The sequence below is a fragment of the Neurospora tetraspora genome (assembly GCF_033439725.1).
Source record: "Neurospora tetraspora strain CBS 560.94 chromosome Unknown B0H65scaffold_9, whole genome shotgun sequence".
Lineage (NCBI taxonomy): Eukaryota > Fungi > Ascomycota > Sordariomycetes > Sordariales > Sordariaceae > Neurospora > Neurospora tetraspora.
In genome coordinates, this window is record NW_026944391.1 from 997,002 (window position 1) to 1,016,833 (window position 19,832).

The window sequence follows — 19,832 nt, forward strand, 5'->3', positions numbered from 1 at the left end:
GCGGCGGCGCACGCACAGTTGCACAGACGTAGACGTAAGTTTCATCGTCGACTTTTGTCTTTCTTTCTTTCTTTCTTTCTTTCTTTCTTTCCCGGAAGTTTAAAAGTGGTTTGAAAATTGCCCTACGCAGTACGTCTACTATACTATCCGGAGTTATTGGTGTACAATGTGTTGCGGGATGTGATGGATGTGCTCCGTATAACGAAACGTACTGGGAGTTTTAACGGGTGTTTGTTTGTTTGTGTGGTTGTGTCATGTTACCGCTACCTACCGGTAGTACCTATCTCTAGCTTGCTATCGACTACGGTTTGGTTGTAAACATCATGGTATCATTCTTCTCTATAACGAAGCGTCATGAGGACTCATGATGATTCATCATCACAAGCTTATGAGTCCGAGTTGGGTATGTCATAAGGACGAGTCAGTCATTTCGTGGTATTCCTCTTGGCTTTGCACGGTGTTCGTCTCTTTCTATCTAGAGGTTCAGAAGCAGTGAAAGGGCAAACTCCAACTCCCAAAACCGTCGTGAAATCCTGTATACCTACTATATACTCACCGTATCACGAAAAGAGGCTTAGAGGATACCTAGTATGGTATACCAGAGAAACCAAACCCCAAAACTGGAAACCAAACCCAAGAAATCCTGCGTTGGTTTTGTTTGGATGATGACAGATGAACAAAAATGTCACTGAAACACCGTCACAGGTAAAATTGGCGTGTTACACGAACACAAAGTAACATAGGTAACCATACCTACCGGGCACTAAACCCACATACTACCTCACACTTGATACTTCAGACTTAATTGAGGTCTGAGGGGAGGAGATTGTTTACTGAAAAGGGTCATCATTCATTCAAGAGGCGGTCGACGTTGGGCGTGCGTCACGGGATTGTTTCCCTATGCCCTGTGCCCTGTGCCCTGCCTACTACGGTAACGGCGTACGCCGGGGGCGCCGCACTGGGCTGGCAGCGAGCGAGCGGGCCGGGCTGAGCCAGACACACACAGAGCCTACTACAGAGAGAAACATGAAAGATGTGCCCTTCGGATCTCGGACTGGCGACTGAGCGACTTCGCTCCAGAAGAGCAAAAAGAACCTTGAAGGGCTTGCTGGCAAGGCTCTTGAAAAGGGTTAGGACTTGAGGTTGGGAGTGTCGCTGTTGGGATCCCATCCCTATCTTTCTCGAAGAGGATCCCATCGAGGCTGTGAAATAGGGGTCGCTGGGTCGCCGGGTCGCCGGGTCGGCGGTGGGCAGTCAGTCAGTCGGTCATCGGTCGGGTTCCGTCTTGCTTTAAGTTGCCAGGGCCGCCTAGAACTAGGCCGGATCCTCATCGACGACGGGGATAGGGACGCGTAGACGCGCTGCGTGTCGGTGTGAGCATGAATGAATCTCTGGTCATTCACGTTTTAATAAAATGAAATCGTGTGTATAAACCGCGGTTAAGGCTGGCTGGCTGCATTGGGAACTGGGGTACCTGGTCTGGTGGCGCTGCAAGTCATTATGAGGCGGCGGAGGGATGGGCTTGTGGCATTGGATCACCAGAAAGAGAGATCGTATTCCCGAGAACGTCCAGTCGTCGTCCACTGTGAGCTGACGGAAGATTTCAAGATACCAACTGCCCCCCATGGCTGCCGTGATAGCCCCTATTTTTTTCTTTCGTTAGTTGGGTAGGGTGGGAGGTCTTCCCCACGATGATGGAGCAGATCTTTTAGTCCGTCCTTCATCAAAGTGCGAGGATCTCTAGAAGCGCGCGCCCGCGCCTCGGTCTTTTCTGCTGTTCTTTTTGTGAAAGACTCGCGAATCTGGAAGTTGTTTCGCAATGCACATCCTTTTCAGTTACATTCTCTCCAAGCCCTCCCATTTGAGAAAGCCGAGCATATTGAACTGTGAGCCAAGCCCGTCAAGCTAACGAGGTGCTGCAACACTTCAATTTTGCGGATGAAGAGACCTTATACCTGATTGGGCAGGCGCCTCCATACTATTCGTCGCCGCCTTGGGCTCAGAAGACAGAAAGAGGAATGGTCCCGAAGCTGGACCACGGTGGACTTTTATACAACGCGGGCGCTTCGGGACCCGGGTTTTGGGTAAACCCCGAGAGAGAAACAAGAAAAGGGACCAGGGGAGTTTGCATTTTGTGATGGTGGTTGATGATCCGTTGCTTCTTCCTTTTGCAGAGTGCCTTTCTGATCTCCACGATGTTATGTATAGATGTATCATGTTCAAGGGAACAATAACCGTACGTACCGAGAGCGGAGAGAGATAGACCTCTTTAACAACTATAAAAAGGTAAAAAGGTAAAACTGGCAGTCAGATAAAATGAGGAGGTGCATCGGGTGCATCGCAAGGAGGGGAGGGTAATTAATTGAGTGGTTGATAGAGGCAATTGTTCGGAATCCCTATGGCTCTTCCCCCCCACTCCTTCCCACCTTTCCACCTGCGATCTCTGCAAGAACCAGCAAGATCGACGACGGGCTTCCATGTTTTCTTGGCCCACACGTGTAACACACAGGCTCTACAGGGAGACAAAGGCGTCAAGCCTCTCTCGGAGCTGACAGCGAGGGGCCGAGCCTCCCGGATGCCACTGTGGTCTTTTTGGAACGAGGTGTCATAGACTCATAGTTGAGGTTGAGTGGTGTTTGCTGTGGTAATGTTTCATGTGTAACCATTCCATTACACAGAGAAAGAGGCAGAGGAATAAAGATATGAGTTGGAGGTGGCCGGTTGAGGCATGTGCCGGGCAGTGAAAAGCATAACCATGGCTGGGCGGACTCCATCCACCGATTCCATAGCCGGGCCGGTCAGCAAAGTCACCACCGCCGGCCACCCTACAAAGTCCGAACAAAAAGTCTCAGTTCGACTTTGAGTTGACCCCGACTATTGGGGTTGGCCGTGGTGGTGAACAAGCGGGAGTGGAGGAACAACGAAGGAAGAAGGCCAGATGCCCCACCTTCTCGTGCCGCGACGCCGTGAAATTGAACTGGAGAGAGGAGTCTCCTGGGCTTTCCTAGCCTTCTTCTTCGTTGCACTTTGGCGGTGGGCAAAAAGAGTGGAAATCGTGTGAAGGAGGAGGGCCGGCGTCCCTGGTTGGCTGGCGATGGGTTCAATTTCGTTGATTACCAATTCCAGGGTCCGAGGTTGTATCTGACTGTCAAGGTCTGTTGTGTTTGTCGGCCTTTACAATCGTCCATCGGCTCGTCCATCGGGCCGTCCACATGGATTGAATTCCATTATTGGGGAATGTGGTATTCCAGATCCCTTGGCATCTTGAAGCCACTTGAACTGTGCCTGGCAAAGTGTTCTCAAAAGAAAAAGTTAGAAGTGGAAATTGGAAAAGGCTCCCTTGCCAAGAGACGGGATCGTATCGTGGGTTTCAGTCTTTACGGTTTTTGACCCTTTCGGCCTGCGTTCCCCCTTCTCTGATGTGCCCGATGTTGGAAATGCCATTTTTGTCTTTTCTGCCATGCAGTGACTTCATCCGGCTGAAATGCAGTCCAATTGGATGAGGACCTTCGAGTTCCATCTTCCTGCAGCAACAATGCACTGATCAACGGCCTGGATGGAGATTTTACAAGCACGAGACTCCATTTGTAAGCCCACCTGTACGCGGTACCTACATTGGGCCGTAAGATTCAAGCCGGGACTCCCTTTCGTGACCGGTTTGAAGGCGTATCGACTCGTACCAGTGGTTACAGTTGCTCGCACTTGTTACAAGTCCGGTTCGTTGCCGGATCCACTTGCCATGTCCATTTTTCTCTTGGCTTTGTTGGCCCCAGAAAAGTCAACCCCGGCTTTCCCGGGCCCTAGAAGGAGTCCAGTCTCCGTGCGTGCCCAGCCAGTGGCCTTGCTGCCCTGACCACTCAGTGCCCGCCTTCCTTGAGGCCACTCACTGCCACCCGCTGTCACTGCTGCTGCGTGCTGCCCTGTACCTCTACTGCTGCTGCCTCACTCCCGTCAGCACTGATTCTCCCCTCCCGTCGCTTGCACTTCGCACTCACTCTCACACCCGACGCACAAACCGCATCCCATCTCGTTGAGTGCTGTGACGGGCTGCCATCCAATAAACCGCCGCCCTTCTCTTCCAACCGTCCAAGACAAGGGCGCCAAAACTCTCTCTTTTCCCCCCTTCGAGGACGTGCCAGCCGCGCCTGAACTCTCAGATTGCTCCTGGTTACGACTCCGACGCTCTTTTCGTGATCTTCCGTCCGAATCGACTAGTATTCAACGACCTGACGCTATATCCGGAAAACCACTACATCCTCCAAGTTTTGCTTTCTCGGGACCCGCCTCCACCGGAAACCGACGACACTTTAGCATTTCGAGTTCCATCACCTACCTACCTTACGATATCGAACTAGGTCCTCTACCGTGCTGCCACCGGGCCATCAATCGCATCGCCGACCATTGACGCAAACCTCTGTCTTCAACTTGCAGTGGCGACCTCGACAGCAACAAAGGCCTACTTGGCCATCCTGGCGCACAGCTCGGGTTGATCGGGCTCGGCCCGCGATTCCCTCATCATGACTCCCAGACCAGCAGACGAAGACGAAGGGGGCATTGAACCGACACCAATAAACTCGACGCAACGATCACGATGGGCCACACGGAAACTCACCGTCAAGAGCAGTGGGCTAAAGCGCCTCTCGTTGAAGAATAGGAACAACAATGGAAACGCTTTGGGCGCCGAGAAGAAGAGGGCCTCGAAGCACTCGGGGAAATCCGACTCGACGGCAGGGCAGTCCGAGGCGCCGCCGTCCACCGCCGGTGGTGACGCAGGAAAGGATGACGCGGACGGAGAACATTCAGAACCAAGGACCATCTTCTGTGGTCTGCCATTAGCCGACGAGTTCAAGGATGACGAAGGCCATCCAACGCAGCAGTATCCGCGAAACAAGATCCGAACAGCAAAATACACGCCGCTCTCCTTCGTCCCCAAGAACTTGTGGTTTCAATTCCACAACATTGCCAACATTTTCTTCCTTTTCCTTGTTATTTTAGTTGTGAGTAGCCATCTCCTCCACCGCTGCACCGCTGTATCCGCTCTCCCTCTGGAACCCCTTGCCCCCTGCCGATCCCGCCCCTGGTCGGGACCCAGAGCTAGCGATGCCTTCTGAGCCTCTAGTGTTGTTGATGCTGATGCGTGAACGTCCTTCTAGATTTTCCCCATATTTGGTGGTGTTAACCCCGGACTCAACGCCGTCCCTCTAATTGTTATTATTTGCGTCACCGCTATCAAGGATGCGGTCGAAGACTACCGAAGAACCATCTTGGATAATGTTCTTAACAATGCGCCCGTCCACAAATTGCATGGCATTCCCAATGTCAATGTCGAGGCGGATAACGTATCTCTATGGCGCAGGTTTAAAAAGGCAAACTCGCGAATCTTTGGTGCTCTGTGGCACAAGACCGAGGGGCTATGGAAAAAGGAGGACGACAATCCGATCCTAAAGAACCACACGGCCTCGCACGATGAACCGGATCCGCGCATGTCGATGGAGTCGAGAACTGATAGACGGTCCCTCAATGTTCAACGAGACGATGTTGAAATGACGCCAGTTCCCTCGCCACTTCCGCGCCAGCCGAATGAAATGGACTTCCCCGGTGAAGGATCAAGCCGCCAGATCGACGGCCAATACGCTCTGCAGGAAATCAAGGGTGACTTGGTCAACCGCAACCTTCCAATTTCTGGCAAGGCCAGATTCGCCAAGGACGCCTGGAAGAGTTTGGTCGTGGGGGATTTTGTTCGTATCTACAACGATGACGAAATTCCGGCGGATATCATTATTCTGGCAACTTCAGATCCGGATGGCGCCTGCTACGTCGAGACCAAGAACTTGGACGGTGAAACCAACCTAAAGGTTCGCTCTGCGCTCCGGTGCGGCCGTGGAATGAAGCATGCCCGTGATTGTGAACGTGCGCAGTTCATCATCGAAAGCGAGCCCCCTCAGCCCAATCTTTACAAGTACAACGGTGCGGTCAAGTGGCTCCAGGAACTTCCCAACGACGAGGATGGCGACCCGATCGAGATGTCGGAGCCCATTAGCATCGACAACATGCTTCTGCGTGGCTGCAATCTTAGAAACACCGAATGGGCGCTTGGCGTGGTTGTCTTCACCGGTCACGATACCAAGATCATGATGAATGCAGGAGTTACTCCCAGCAAGCGGGCTCGGATTGCCCGTGAGCTCAACGTTAACGTCGTCTACAACTTCTGCATTCTGATGATCATGTGTCTTATCGCCGCTATCGCTAACGGTGTTGCTTGGGCAAAGACTGATGCCTCCTCTTACTGGTTCGAATGGGGCTCTATCGGCGGGACTGCGGGTCTCACGGGATTTATCACCTTTTGGGCTGCGGTTGTTGTCTTCCAGAACTTGGTGCCCATCTCGCTTTACATCTCGCTTGAAATCGTTCGGACGCTGCAGGCCTATTTCATCTACAGCGATATTCACATGTATTACGAGCCGATCGATGCGCCTTGTATCCCCAAGTCCTGGAACATCTCCGATGATGTTGGTCAGATTGAGTACATTTTCTCCGACAAGACTGGTACCCTCACGCAGAATGTGATGGAGTTCAAGAAGGCCACGATCAACGGACAGCCCTACGGAGAAGCCTATACCGAAGCGCAGATTGGTATGAGCAAGCGGAATGGTGGCGTGGACATCGATTCTGAGATCGCCAAGATCAAGAACGAGATTGAGCAGGCCAAGGCACGCGCTCTCATGGGTCTCCGTGAGATTCACAACAACCCCTATCTCCACGATGAAGACCTTACGTTCGTTGCTCCCGACTTTGTTGATGACCTTGCTGGTAAGCACGGCCCCGAGCAGCAAAAGGCCAACGAGCACTTCATGTTGGCCCTTGCTCTCTGCCACACTGTCGTTGCGGAGAAGCAGCCTGGTGATTCTCCCAAAATGATCTTCAAGGCGCAATCTCCGGACGAAGCCGCTCTGGTTGCTACCGCTCGTGACATGGGCTTCACCGTCCTCGGTATGTCCGATGGAGGCGTCAATGTCAACGTCATGGGCAAGGACATGCACTACCCCGTTCTCAACATCATCGAATTCAACTCCAGCAGAAAGAGAATGAGCGCGATCGTCAGAATGCCTGACGGCAAGATCATCCTCTTCTGCAAGGGTGCCGACAGTATCATCTACTCCCGTCTGAAGCGCGGCGAGCAAAAGGAGCTGCGCAAGGAAACCGCTGAACACCTCGAAATGTTCGCCGTCGAAGGTCTCCGTACTCTCTGTATTGCGGAGAAGGAGCTGACAGAGCAGGAATACTACGAATGGAAGAAGGAGCACGACATTGCCGCTACTGCCCTGGAGAACCGCGAAGAGAAGCTCGAGGAAATTGCCGACAAAATCGAACAGGATCTCACTTTGCTCGGAGGTACCGCCATTGAGGATCGTCTCCAGGATGGTGTGCCCGATGCCATTGAGCTCCTCGGCAACGCCGGTATCAAGCTCTGGGTTCTTACCGGTGACAAGGTCGAGACCGCTATCAACATTGGTTTCTCTTGCAATCTCCTCAACAACGACATGGATCTTGTGCGCTTGCAGGTTACCGAGGACGAGGCTGGTGTCCAGCTGGAAGCTGAGTACCTACGCCTTGCCGAAGAAGAACTCGACAGGGGTTTGGCCAAGTTTGGCATGACCGGCAGCGATGAGGAGCTCAAGCAGGCCAAGAAGGACCACGAAGCGCCAGCACCTACTCACGGCCTTGTTATTGACGGATTTACCCTTCGGTGGGTTCTCAGTGACACGCTCAAGCAGAAGTTCCTGCTGCTGTGCAAGCAGTGCAAGTCCGTGCTCTGCTGCCGTGTCAGTCCCGCTCAGAAGGCTGCTGTCGTTTCCATGGTCAAGAACGGCTTGGACGTCATGACCCTCTCTATCGGTGATGGTGCCAACGATGTTGCCATGATTCAGGAGGCGGATGTCGGTGTTGGTATTGCTGGTGAGGAAGGTCGCCAGGCTGTCATGTCTTCTGATTACGCCATCGGCCAGTTCAGGTTCCTGACACGCTTGGTGCTCGTTCACGGTCGCTGGTCCTACCGACGCTTGGCAGAGACAATTAGCAACTTCTTCTACAAGAACATGGTGTGGACATGGGCCATCTTCTGGTTCCAGGTCTTCTGCGACTTCGACATCTCGTATATTTTCGACTATACCTACATTCTCATGTTCAACCTGTTCTTCACTTCCATTCCAGTCATCCTCATGGGTGTCTTGGATCAGGATGTCAGCGACACTGTGTCCCTGGCCGTTCCTCAACTTTACCGCCGCGGTATCGAACGGCTTGAGTGGACACAGACCAAGTTCTGGTAAGTCATTCGCGCCTCTAGTATGGTTTGAAGGTGTCACTAACAATTTCCCAGGGCTTACATGGCTGATGGTATCTATCAATCTGTAATGAGCTTCTTCATCCCGTTCATATTCTGTATCCTCACCCCTGCCGCCTCTGGAAATGGCCTTGACGTTCAGGAAAGGACAAGACTGGGTGCCTACATTGCCCATCCTGCCGTGATGACCATCAACATGTACATTTTGATGAACACTTACAGGTGGGATTGGGTGATGCTCCTGGTTGTCTTCCTCAGTGACATCTTCATCTTCTTCTGGACCGGCATCTACACGGCCACCAGCTACTCGGCCCAATTCTACCAGGCCGCTCCCCAGGTCTACGCCGAGTTCACCTTCTGGATGGCCTTTATTGTCACGCCCACCATCTGCCTGCTGCCCCGCCTTGTCACCAAGTGCATCCAGAAGCAGATGTTCCCCTACGACGTCGACATTATCCGCGAGCGCATCTCCACTGGCGAATACAAGGCCATTGAAGCGCCCGTCGTCGCTCCCGCCGAGGACGACGCCCTCAAGGGCACCTCCTCCGGCTCCTCGGAATCTTCCAGCCGCCGCGCCAAGTCCAAGTCGTCCAAGCACTCCAAGCACACGCACTACGCCAGCGTCGACGAGGACCGCCGGCCTATCTATCCGCCGTCCGTCACCACGCACAACACGCGTGCTCAGAACGGCAGCGACGGGACCAACTACACGCGGCACTCGCTCGACACCAACCAGCTCGAGGCGCTCGACACCACCGACACCAACCAGCTCGAGGACGAGCCGCCAATCGGTGGTGGACGCCCGTCCATTGACCGCGCCAGGCCTTCGTACGATCGCTTGCGTCGGTCGATGGATGCGAGCCGCGAGCGTGTCAGGCAGAGTCTGGAGCAGTCTAACGATTTTACGTCGGCTGCCAGGCTCAGTCGGATCGAGTCGACGCACTCGGCGCAGAATCTGCCGACGCCCGGGGCGCAAAGGAGGTTTAACCTGACGACGGTGCGTAAGAGGGGGTTGTCGGTGTTTAGCAAGCAGAGTGAAGATGAGGTTCCGCATCCTGGGATAGAGGATGTAGAGGAGGGGGACAAAAGACGGGAAAGTCAGCAATGACGCTAAGAGGGAGGAACAGTGAATTGTGAGTTGAAGAGATAAAGTACAAAGGAACGAAGTGCATGCATGGCCACGAAGTTGAGATAACAGATGGGATGAAGTTCGAAGCGAAGGGAACGGGAGGAATAGGGAAGGGAAGGGAAGGAAGGACATGATTTCATGGCCCACACACATGACTTTTTGGTTGGTTGGTGATGTTGTCGTTGTTGTAGCTGCATGCTGTGTGCGAGGGTTCACATAGCCTTGGGGAGGAAAGGGGTTTTTATCTATTTTCCGTCTTGTTTTTCCACAGGGTCTTTGGGGCTTTTGCTGCTGCTGTTGCTGCTGCGTTCTTATACCTGCTGCTGCGATAGTATGTACTGCTTTTTTTGGTCCTTTTTGTTTCCCGGCCGTCTAGTCAACAAATCTACACTACTTGTTGTTTGGGTTTTTTGGTTATTATGGCTGCTTTGTTTTTCTTGTCACATATCACCACACTACTAGAAGAGGTCGAGTCGAGTTGAGTTGAAGCGGGAGTACAAGAGAGGGTGAAGCAAGCAAGGAAGCGAGCGAGCGGAGAGAGAGAGAGAGGTAGCATGGAGGGGAGGAGAACAAGGGAAAGGGAAAGGAATGGAGAGGAAAGAAGAGTGCCACAACAAGATATAAGAGCAAGCAAAGTGAAGTACTACAATCCGCAAAAGCAAAAAGTGTATATTATTAATTATTCATATATACCCCGCGCTCTGATTATCACTCTTTCCTCGTCTTTTGGTTGATCACCAGCTCCGTTGACAGCGAAAGGAAAAAAGACAACATGAGATGGTTGTTTGATGTTCAATGCATGGATTCACACACCTTAGATAGGTCCATTGGTTTGGCGGAGTCAGCTTGCTCTTCATGTTTATAGGTTTCAGTGAATACGGCGTATTACCAGAGGATGAAAAGGTTGCTAGCGGTTTTCCAGGAAGTCTACCGTGAACTAAAGTGAATCTATGGCACAATGCGAACTGACGAAGATAAACGAGAAAGGAATTACAGAGTTGACAGCTATTTCGATGTTCGGGACTTGAGCAACCTAAACACATGATCCCCGTAGTACGAGAAAGCGGTCCTTCGGATCATTTTACGTCAAGCACATGAATAGCTTCAATCCTTGTATTGTTTACTTTTACTTGTCCTATCTGGCATCCCGTCCAAACGACGTCGAGAAAGGGGTCGGGGAGACGGGAACCCTTGCGGCTCGCACTAACAAGCATTTGCCTGCCGGTGGCACCATATGTGGGGTGTACCTGCATCTCGACCAATCACTGGTGCTGAACAGCTCACGAACACGCGCGCCTGGAAACAGCTTCCCAATGCGCTGGCTTGCCCCTGGAAGTTTTCTTTTGCGACTTTCGAGCTTCTCCTCGACAATTACCTACAAGTCTTCGTTCTAGGTGAGACTTGCCAAGGCATAGTCCTGCTTTCAAGAGCTGAGTTGGTCTGCCATTGGCCTCTACAAGCTCACTCAACGCAAGAATGGCGGCGGAGATACCGAGGAGTCTGCTTGTGCAGCTCCGGACAGCTCTGGAGGATACACCGTACGTGCAGACACTCTGCCTTTTCTTACACCTTCTACCCTCGAAGCTTTACTGAAAAGCACGGCACAACAGAGTAGGAGGCTACATCCCCGAGTCATCATGGGCCCTTGTCTGGTCAGCCCTCGCCGCGCTGGCTGTCTGGTACATCGCGAGCCGCGAAGACCGTCCGATCCGCTACACGATTTCTCCCGCCAACTTCCCCAAAGAGGAGAACATCCTTGAGAAACCCTCGATCAAAGTCTCCGGCACCTCCGCGATCCAATGCTACGCCCCCGCTACCGGCCAGTTCCTAGGCTTCGTCAACCCTTCTACCCCCGAGGGCATCGACCGCGCCATCGACCAAGCCCATGCTGCTCAGACCGAATGGGCCAAGACCACCTTCCGCCAGCGCCGCGCCGTCCTCCGCTCCCTGCTCCAATACGTGCTCGACAACCAGGAGGAGATCTGCAGGGTGGCTTGTCTCGACAGCGGCAAGACCATGGTGGACGCCCAGTTGGGCGAGATCCTGGTCACGGCTGAGAAGCTGCAGTGGACTATCAAGCACGGCGAGAAGGCGCTGCGCCCGGAGTCGAGGCCTACGAACCTGTTGATGGCGTATAAGCGGAATACTGTGCACTACGAGCCGTTGGGCGTGGTTGCTGCGCTGGTGAGCTGGAACTATCCGTTCCACAACTTGATCGGACCGGTGATTAGCGCGCTGTTTGCGGGCAACGGTATTGTGGTTAAGGTCTCCGAACAGACGGCTTGGAGCTCGCAGTGGTTTACGAGTGTGATTAGAGGCGCGTTGGTTGCGCATGGCCATAATCCCGCGCTTGTTCGTACGTATCCCTCTTCTCTTGTGTCTAGAACTTACCTTTCGCCTTTACTAACCAAACCTCATCCTCACAGAAACCGTAGTCTGCTGGCCCCAAACCGCCAACCACATCACCTCGCACCCCAAGATCAGCCACATCACCTTCATTGGCTCCCAGCCCGTCTGCAAGAAAGTCGCCGAATCCGCCTCCAAGGCCCTGATCCCCGTCCTCGCCGAGCTCGGCGGCAAAGACGCCTCCATCATCCTCGCCTCGGCCCCCAAGTCCGACCTCCCTCGCATCGTCAACACCCTCATGCGCGGCACCTTCCAAGCCTCCGGGCAAAACTGCATCGGCATCGAGCGCATCGTCGCCGCCCCCGAACACTACGACACCCTCCTCTCCATGCTCACACCCCGCGTGCGCGCCCTGCGTCTGGGCCCAACAGCCGACGTGGGCGCCATGATCTCCGACAACGCTTTCGCCCGTCTTGAAAACCTCGTCGTTGATGCCGTCAAGGCGGGCGCTAGACTCCTCGCCGGCGGCACACGGTACACACACCCTGAATACCCAAGCGGCCATTACTTTGTCCCCACTTTGCTCGTGGACGTCACCCCCGACATGGCCATCGCGCAAGAAGAGTGTTTCGGCCCCATCATGGTGGTCATGCGCGCCGCCTCCTCCTCAGCGGAGGACATCCTCGCCGTAGCCAACGCGCCCGACTTTGGCTTGGGCAGCTCCGTGTTCGGATCGGAATGGGATTCCACTTTGCACGAGGTCGTCAGGGGGTTGAAAGCGGGTATGGTAGCCGTCAACGACTTTGGCGCTACGTATGCTGTTCAGCTTCCCTTTGGAGGCGTTGCGGGCTCGGGGTATGGAAGGTTTGCGGGTGAGGAGGGATTGAGGGGTCTGTGTAATTTGAAGGCGGTTTGTGAGGATCGGTTTGGTTGGCTTGGTGTTAGGACGGCGATACCCAGGCCGATGCAGTATCCGGTCCCCGATCAGGAGCGGAGCTGGATGTTTGCGAGGGGCGTGGTGGAGGTTGGGTATGGGATGGGACTGGGGAGGAAGGTGGGTGGGGTTGTTGGGATTTTGAGGAATAGTTAGAGGCCCTGAGAGGAAGGGTCTACGTCGATGATGCTATACTTAGATATTCCGTGGGACAACGGACAGCGGGTTAACGGCCCGGTATATACCGTAGATCTTACGCTGGTTTTCGGGAATAGGCGTAGACAAGAGAAGGGGATACAGTAGTAGTAAATAATACCTAATTCATAAGACAGCCTCTTCCGCAATGGCTTCTGCTGCCAAGAATAACGTTGTCAGTATGATGTGATCGTTCGAATCCATGGTCCTGGACCCTGAATTCTGCTGGATCCAGACTGCCACGATGGTGTCAGTTTCAGAATGACAAGACCCTTGACATCACATGGCTACCTGGTTTGCATGGCACAAGCATGTCACAACAAGAAGAAAAGAAATCAGGTACAAGGGGTCCGCTCTTAAGGCCTAACGTCTCCAGCGAGGCCGAGATGTCTCCAACAACGTCCGGAAGTCTGTCTCCAGTTTAAACCTTGTTTATTCCCGGAGAAAAGAGACTCTTGGCTATGCGGGATGATGAAGGTTCTCGGGATGTCTTTTCTACTGTGCAAGCCCCAATAGTTATACCGCAAAATCCCACTCATAACGGAGATGCTCTTTCGGGGAAGGCCACACCTTATGCGGGCGTTTTGAGCTTGCTCTTAGCTGCATATGCAGCATCTTGCCAACTGGATTGGCTTATAAACCTTGCATTATCCACAGAGCATCTCCGTTATAAGTGAGATTTTGCGGTACCCTTCCCTCGAGCCTTCCACCTTCCATGGAGGCGTACCTGGTGTCTGTCGTTGGTTCGTCTCCAGGTGGATGAGGCATCGCATCGCTTGTACTGCCGCTGTGATCCTACGGGATATTGAACAATCAGAAAAAGCTATATTGAACTCTCGTTATTTCCGTTTCCTCGGAGATTATAGGTAGGGATCAATTATGCTGAAGAGAAGACGAACGAACGTCAACAACATGGATGGGAGAGAAAGATCGCCAAGCGCGGGATCCACAAGCCATGTGCAGCCCGTTCGTCGTCGTCGTGCATGCGACCCATGCGCACAGCGCAAGTGGGGACCGGCTATGACGTAGGGGTTAATCCACTTTCGACAACTTTGCAGGACGGAAGCGACCTTTCTTTTTCCTTTCAAGTTCTTTCGCGGGTGGCACGCGGGATGACCATTTTTTTTTCTTCGGCTGATGGCTGACGAATGTGCCAAGGAACTGAACAAATTGAATTTTTGATGAGAAGAAGTTTCAGGTGTGACGGGATACGAGGTTATGGAGGTGAGGCTATTAGGTGAGAGGAGGGAGAGAAGGGGGAAAGGAAAAGGAAAGCCACAGCATTGATGAATGATGAGTTGCCGCGGCGTCCGGGGGGGGGGGGGGGGGGGGGGGGGGGGGGGGGTTGCCGAGTTTCGCCTCCAGTATTGACCCGACGATGCTTATCAGGTTCTTTGGAGGGAGGAAGAGAGGGAAAAGACGTCAAGCCACATGTGGCATTAAATCTTCGACATCGTCCATCTTCATTAGAGGTATGATGGCATACAATATGGAAAGAGGCAAGCCACTACGTAGCCACTTCTCCTCACTTCTCCTCACTTCTCCTCGCAAGCAACCTTGCTCAGCCACTTACCCGGATACACCAGCCAGCCATAATTATCTCGAATGTACTTACCCGTGGAGATACTGTGGTTTGGAGCGAAAGTAAAAACCCCCCTGTCAGGTACTTTTCTGCACGGACAATAAGCGTTTGTACTTACCCCACCTAATTAAACTTACCCATCATACCAAGTAGGGTGGCCTTTTTCACCCATCCCCACTCTCTTCCACCCTATCTCCACGGGTATCAAAAGTATCACCACCTCGTCGCGTGACGGCCAAAAAGGTGCCGTGGCCTAATCAAGCGCTATGGTTGGCCAACTTTGTGCTTCCGAAGGTCGGCCACGCACAGAATGGGCCAGGATGGGAGTCGATCTCTTTCTCGAAAGAGCTGGTCCTCTCTTCCCGCCAGGCTGGCTAACGACATCAACCCGCGTTTGGATTCTCGGCGTAAAACTTTTTTGGCGACAAGATTCAAGGCACACACAAGGCTAGCTTCGGGGTAGGTTCCGGGCGCTCGTTGCGTCGTTGTTGGTCGGGGGTCGTTGCCTGGAATGTGGATAGGAGCCAAGACGCACGCGTTGGATGGCAGGTGCCGAGAACAAAAAAAAAAAGAGAACAAAAGGTAAGGTACCGGTACCTAACAGCCGCCCTGTGACGTCACTGGCACTTACACAGCAAATGAACTGCACACACACGTTTGCACGCTTGTGACACACAGAAAGCATGCCTTGCATGTATATTGCGTACCTAGACAAGCGGGCGGGTAAGCTAGGTAGGCAAAGTGGGCTGAAAGAATGAAGTGAATGGACAACGGGATGATGAACCATGAACAAGAATTTCCAGTTCCAAGGGTTCCAAGGGTTCCAAGGGTTCCAAGGGAGGGAGGAACCAAGAAGTGACGAATGTGCTGCGAAATGACTGAATGACTGGCTGGATGCCTTGCAAGACCAGACCAGACGAACTGAACAATTGCACATATATATCACACCACCTGCCTTCCCTTCTTCTGAACTGTGATTCATCCTTTCTATATCCTCCTCATCATCAAATCAACAACAAACATCTTCAAGAAAGACTTGGACCATCTACGAAGTATCTCAGCAACAACAATAACTGCTATCAACTACAACATCCACCTAAGACAAACAAACCACCTAAGAACATCAAAACAATAATCTCAAAATGGGCGCCGTCGTTTCTTGCGTACGTTCCTCCCCTTCCTAACCTCCCCCTCTAACCTCCTACCTTCGCACCCCTACCTCCCCCATCTCCCATCTCCCCCATCAAGGCCACCACATACTAACATCCCCCTTTCCAACCAAACAGATCCAAAGCGTCTTCCGCACCATCGGCCGCGCCATCATGGGCGTCGTGAACGGCATCGGCTCGATCCTCATGGCCATCATCAACGGCGTCATCGGCGTCATCGACGTGATCGTCGGCTTTTTGACGTGCAACTACTGCGGCAGCCGTCGCGGTCGCATGAGGAGGAGGAGCGGTGGCATGGGACGGAGGAGACATGCTGGTACTACTGCGGCGATCTAAGGATCTTGAGTCGTGGTAGGAGAGCATAAGGGGGGGATGGACGGTGGTGGAAGTTGAAAGATACCCAGTGGAGCATGCGCTTCTTAATTTTTCCTTTGTCTTTGGCTTTTTACCACTTGGAGAAGAGCAAGCATAATGCGATAATGAGCTATGGAGGAACGATGGGAGGTTATATGATAGCATGACGAAGAGATACCCTATACCCTTCTTCTAACTTTTGCGTTCCGTTTTTGCGTTGAAGATGGATGGAGATTGGTAGTATTAGGAATGTATCGGATTCACATTGAACATCACTTCTGATCTACTTTACCTTAGATTTAATTTGCGACATGTGAAAACACTATCGCCTGAACTCTTACCAACTTCATACCGGTCGATCGTCTATCGCAAATTAACAGCCACATTGACACAACATTCACTCGTCGTACTTCAAAAAGATGAAGAAGTCTCAATATCAAGTCTAACCCCCATAATCCTCCAACACATCCTTCTCAAAAAACTCCACAATCCTCCCCGCCGCCTCCCTCCCCACCAACCTCCCCAACTCCTCCACCTCCATATTCGCAACCTCCCGCACATTCTCCGCCTCCACGATAATATTCTTGATATTCTTCGGCGTCACGCCCGGCACCTTCCCCAACATCTCCTGCGCCTCCATATTGAACATACTCCCCCCATTCACATTCACCGCTCCTCCCTTGCCCTCATTCACCCCCCCATCCTCATCGGGACTTTCTCCCTCCCCCAGTCCCGCCCTTACCGCAGCGATGGGATCGGGTTCTTCTTCGAGAGCTTTCAGCCGCTCAAAGATTTCTGCCGTTTCATAGGGGGAGGAAGACCAGATTATGCGCAGCTTGGGGAACGCCAGGGTGAGCAGCACGATTTTGGACTGCAAATCGTTGGCGCCGGCGTTTTCGGGGTTGACGCTGCGCAAACTACCCGACAAATCGGCGAAGGGTTCGAGCGTAAACGATTGTTTGTTCTGGTCGAACTCGATCAGCAGCATCGGGTTCTTGTAGTGCTGGAACATGGTCTCGCACTGGGCGTACAGCCGGCCGTCTTTGAAGGAGGAGATGAGATCGGAGACGGACTTGCGCTCGACGCAGATGGTGGGAGACAGGATGTAGTCGCCGACGGTGAGCATGCAGGGGACTATGACCATTGAGCGGCCGTGTAAGAGGGACGGTAAGGAGGAGCGGAACTCGCGCACGTCGACGACGACGCGGGGTGGTTGGGCAGTGGCTTTGGCTGCGAGCTTGCCGCCGCCGGCGATGCGGGTGTTGATTGTTCGCAGAAAGGCGGACTCGGGGTCTTCGACCCCGTGCGAGTCGGTCGTCATGACGATGGACATGGAGGCTCGCTCTTTGATGAGTTTCGTGAAGGCGTCCTTCTCGCGCCGCACGGAGGAGAGGTATCGCTGCTCTTCGACGGAGCCGCCGTAGTACAAGAAGTAGACGCGCACGTTGCGGTCGTTGTGCGAGGAGCGGTAGACTTCGACGCGCCGGATGAAGGAGGCGTCGGGCTCGTACATGATGATGTATTTGGGTTTGACTTCTTCGAGGACGTGCTCGTCTTGGTCCCCTTCGTAGGCGTGGATGACGACTAGGTCTTGCATGTCGTAGAGCTGGTAGTAGTCGTCCATGTCCTCGAGCGGGTCGGCGGTGGCGAAGGTGATGATTTCTTCGGCGGCTTGGCCGCCTGCGTCGTCTTCGGTGATTTGGATCTCGGACATCAGGTCGGCTACCTCGTTGGGCTTTTCAAAGTGTTGGACGATACTGCCGTTCTCATGGCGGCTGGGGTTGCTTCCGACGCCACCACCGCCGCGGACTCGGCGCCGTTTGTTTGCTGGCGCTCCTCCTCGGCCTCTAGCCTGGGGTAGTCGCGGGTCAACGGCGCCGCTGAGGGCTTTCTGGTTCTCGGAGAAGAGGGTGGCGTTTACTTGGGCGAATTCCCGTTTCCAGTTGAGGTAGTTGCGTAACTTGCGCCTCATTAGAAAGGCGCCCGATGGTTTGTCCTCTTCGGGATCGTAGACCTCTTCTACCTTCTTTGCCGTTCGAGGCCGGATGTGCATTGTTTGTAGGTAGTCGCGTAGTTGGCGACATGTGTCTGTGTCTGCGCACATGATCAAGATGGTGCCGTTGGAGTCATCCCGAACAGCTGGTTCGAAGTAGAGGTCTCTGTCAATCTCCTCCAGGACGTCAGCAAGAACAGCCCACTTTGGCTGTTCTTCCAGGACGGGCTTTAGTGACTCGATGGTTGAGTTTGGACCCGCCTTCTGCTTGCTAGAGTAGACTCTTTGTCTTGCAGTCTCGAAGATGGTCTGGGCCGCATCCGAGAACAGCCAAGGAGACTCTGTTTGCCTGGTGGTCCCAGGAGCGGGCTTATGTGCCGCATGAATGGTGTCCAGTTGTTGCAGAAATGACACAGCGTCGAGGGCGAGGACAGACTGGAGCATACCACGGAGGACGGTCAGATCGCCAGCAATCTGCTTGGTTTTCCAGCTGACCCTATGCCAGTTTGGCTCTAGCTGTCTCCGTACCATAAGATCAAAGTTCCTGGTCAGAGCACTGTCCAGATTCCAGTCTTCCATTTCCAGCCCAGTGTTTTCTTTCTTGAGCTCATGGATGCTAATCTCCACACACTCCATGATGGCAGTTTGGATCTCCCTCATGGAGTCGGTCATGGGGACTTCCAACTCGATGACTTCTGCCTTCTTCTTTCCCTCCAGGGATTGAGCAACCTGGACATGAAAGCGAGGCCAGAGTGAAGCCTTTCGGAGAAACATATTTCTCATCATGGTAGCAAGTGGTGAAAAGCCTATTGTGAATGGATCCGGGTTATCTGAGAAGGCTTTGAGAAAGCCGGCCTTGTTCTTCTGGCGATATATCCTCAGGATGAAGGCCTCTAGGGAAGTAGCAACTATGCGATCCGCATGGAGGACAATCATGCCTGTGATGGTCTCCGGGTTCAGGAGGTTGGTCAACAGGTCGACTACCAAAATACGTGAGGTGATGCTAAAAATGCCACCATGGGCATACATCTTCTCTCTTGTTCCGACACTGGTAAAGTCCGTATTGACGACTGTCAAGCCCCTGGCCTTAGGAGACATGCTGATGGCGGCATGCTCGGCCAGGGCTTCACCAATCCAGGCATTCTCTCTGTCTTCAGCGTTGACGACCACAATCAGGTTGTTTCCTGCGGCATCGTATGAGTGAAGCAGGTTGGTGATGAGGCGCATGAGGCCGAGGCCTCGGGCGAGAATGACGAGCTCATCTTCTTTGCGAAGCTCTTCAAACAGTTTCTGTTGGTAGACCTGTTTGGGGTATTAGTATTAGTCTAGATGAAAACAATCAACACTACACAATGATCCATGGACGCACAAGAGGAAGTGAAAGCTTCACGGGTTGCGGGGCACTGGAGGCCGACATGCGGGGCAGTGTTCTCGATCAGTCGAGTATCATGATGGAGAAAAGCTAGGATGATACTCCGGTCGGTATCATGTGTTGTACAATGGCGGTCCCTGAGTGGTTCTTTCCAGCGGGAGTCGAGATGCTGTTTGATGCGCTGTTCGTGGGAGGTTCATCCAATGCGCTGAGGTGCGCCTATAGCAGCTGCCAGCAACAGAGGGTGTGCCTGCCGCCGCATAAACATTCGCTGTGGGCATGGAGACGCGTGACCACAAGCGACGTCATTGTCTTACACCTTTCTTGGGCCCTTGTACGTGGTACGACGACTACAGGTTTCTTTTATTCCCTTCTTCTGCTCTTCTTTTCTTTTATAAAAGAGACCCTTCTCGACTG

The 19,832-nt window shown here is 53.1% G+C and overlaps 5 protein-coding genes across 5 annotated transcripts; 4 read left to right on the forward strand and 1 right to left on the reverse strand.

The window, feature by feature from the left end:
• Nucleotides 1-4,333: 4,333 nt before the first annotated feature.
• B0H65DRAFT_337801 (uncharacterized protein) lies at nucleotides 4,334-9,557 on the forward strand. The gene is made up of 3 exons (XM_062823594.1): nucleotides 4,334-4,997; nucleotides 5,154-8,323; nucleotides 8,378-9,557. The coding sequence occupies exons 1-3, from the start codon at nucleotides 4,518-4,520 to the stop codon at nucleotides 9,447-9,449; spliced, it is 4,722 nt and encodes a 1,573-aa protein (XP_062677092.1). The 5' UTR covers nucleotides 4,334-4,517; the 3' UTR covers nucleotides 9,450-9,557.
• Nucleotides 9,558-10,068, forward strand: B0H65DRAFT_337802 (uncharacterized protein). The gene has a single exon (XM_062823595.1). It carries the CDS (start codon nucleotides 9,666-9,668, stop codon nucleotides 9,930-9,932), a length of 267 nt encoding a protein of 88 aa, XP_062677093.1. The 5' UTR covers nucleotides 9,558-9,665; the 3' UTR covers nucleotides 9,933-10,068.
• Nucleotides 10,069-10,774: 706 nt separating this feature from the next.
• On the forward strand, nucleotides 10,775-12,906 carry B0H65DRAFT_534116 (Aldehyde/histidinol dehydrogenase; the record flags this gene model as incomplete). Its single annotated transcript, XM_062828991.1, has 3 exons — nucleotides 10,775-11,008; nucleotides 11,081-11,826; nucleotides 11,897-12,906. Exons 1-3 carry the CDS (start codon nucleotides 10,947-10,949, stop codon nucleotides 12,904-12,906), a joined length of 1,818 nt encoding a protein of 605 aa, XP_062677094.1. The 5' UTR covers nucleotides 10,775-10,946.
• A 2,763-nt stretch (nucleotides 12,907-15,669) lies between these two features.
• Nucleotides 15,670-16,032, forward strand: B0H65DRAFT_553257 (uncharacterized protein; the record flags this gene model as incomplete). The annotated part of the gene is made up of 2 exons (XM_062829949.1): nucleotides 15,670-15,690; nucleotides 15,814-16,032. 2 exons carry the CDS (start codon nucleotides 15,670-15,672, stop codon nucleotides 16,030-16,032), a joined length of 240 nt encoding a protein of 79 aa, XP_062677095.1.
• A 352-nt stretch (nucleotides 16,033-16,384) lies between these two features.
• Nucleotides 16,385-19,633, reverse strand: B0H65DRAFT_337835 (uncharacterized protein). The gene is made up of 2 exons (XM_062823596.1): nucleotides 19,413-19,633; nucleotides 16,385-19,345 (listed from the first exon to the last, which is right to left on the reverse strand). Exons 1-2 carry the CDS (start codon nucleotides 19,458-19,460, stop codon nucleotides 16,493-16,495), a joined length of 2,901 nt encoding a protein of 966 aa, XP_062677096.1. The 5' UTR covers nucleotides 19,461-19,633; the 3' UTR covers nucleotides 16,385-16,492.
• Nucleotides 19,634-19,832: the final 199 nt, after the last annotated feature.

Bases quoted from the DNA above. Each gene is read 5' to 3' on its own strand.
- B0H65DRAFT_337801 (XM_062823594.1), top strand. From the start codon at position 4,518: ATGACTCCCAGACCAGCAGACGAAGACGAAGGGGGCATTGAACCGACA. The intron at 4,998-5,153 runs GTGAGTAGCCAT...ACGTCCTTCTAG, and splicing joins TTTTCCTTGTTATTTTAGTT to ATTTTCCCCATATTTGGTGG. The intron at 8,324-8,377 runs GTAAGTCATTCG...ACAATTTCCCAG, and splicing joins TGGACACAGACCAAGTTCTG to GGCTTACATGGCTGATGGTA.
- B0H65DRAFT_337802 (XM_062823595.1), top strand. From the start codon at position 9,666: ATGCTGTGTGCGAGGGTTCACATAGCCTTGGGGAGGAAAGGGGTTTTT.
- B0H65DRAFT_337835 (XM_062823596.1), bottom strand. From the start codon at position 19,460: ATGTCGGCCTCCAGTGCCCCGCAACCCGTGAAGCTTTCACTTCCTCTT. The intron at 19,346-19,412 runs GTGCGTCCATGG...TACCCCAAACAG, and splicing joins TGAAGCTTTCACTTCCTCTT to GTCTACCAACAGAAACTGTT.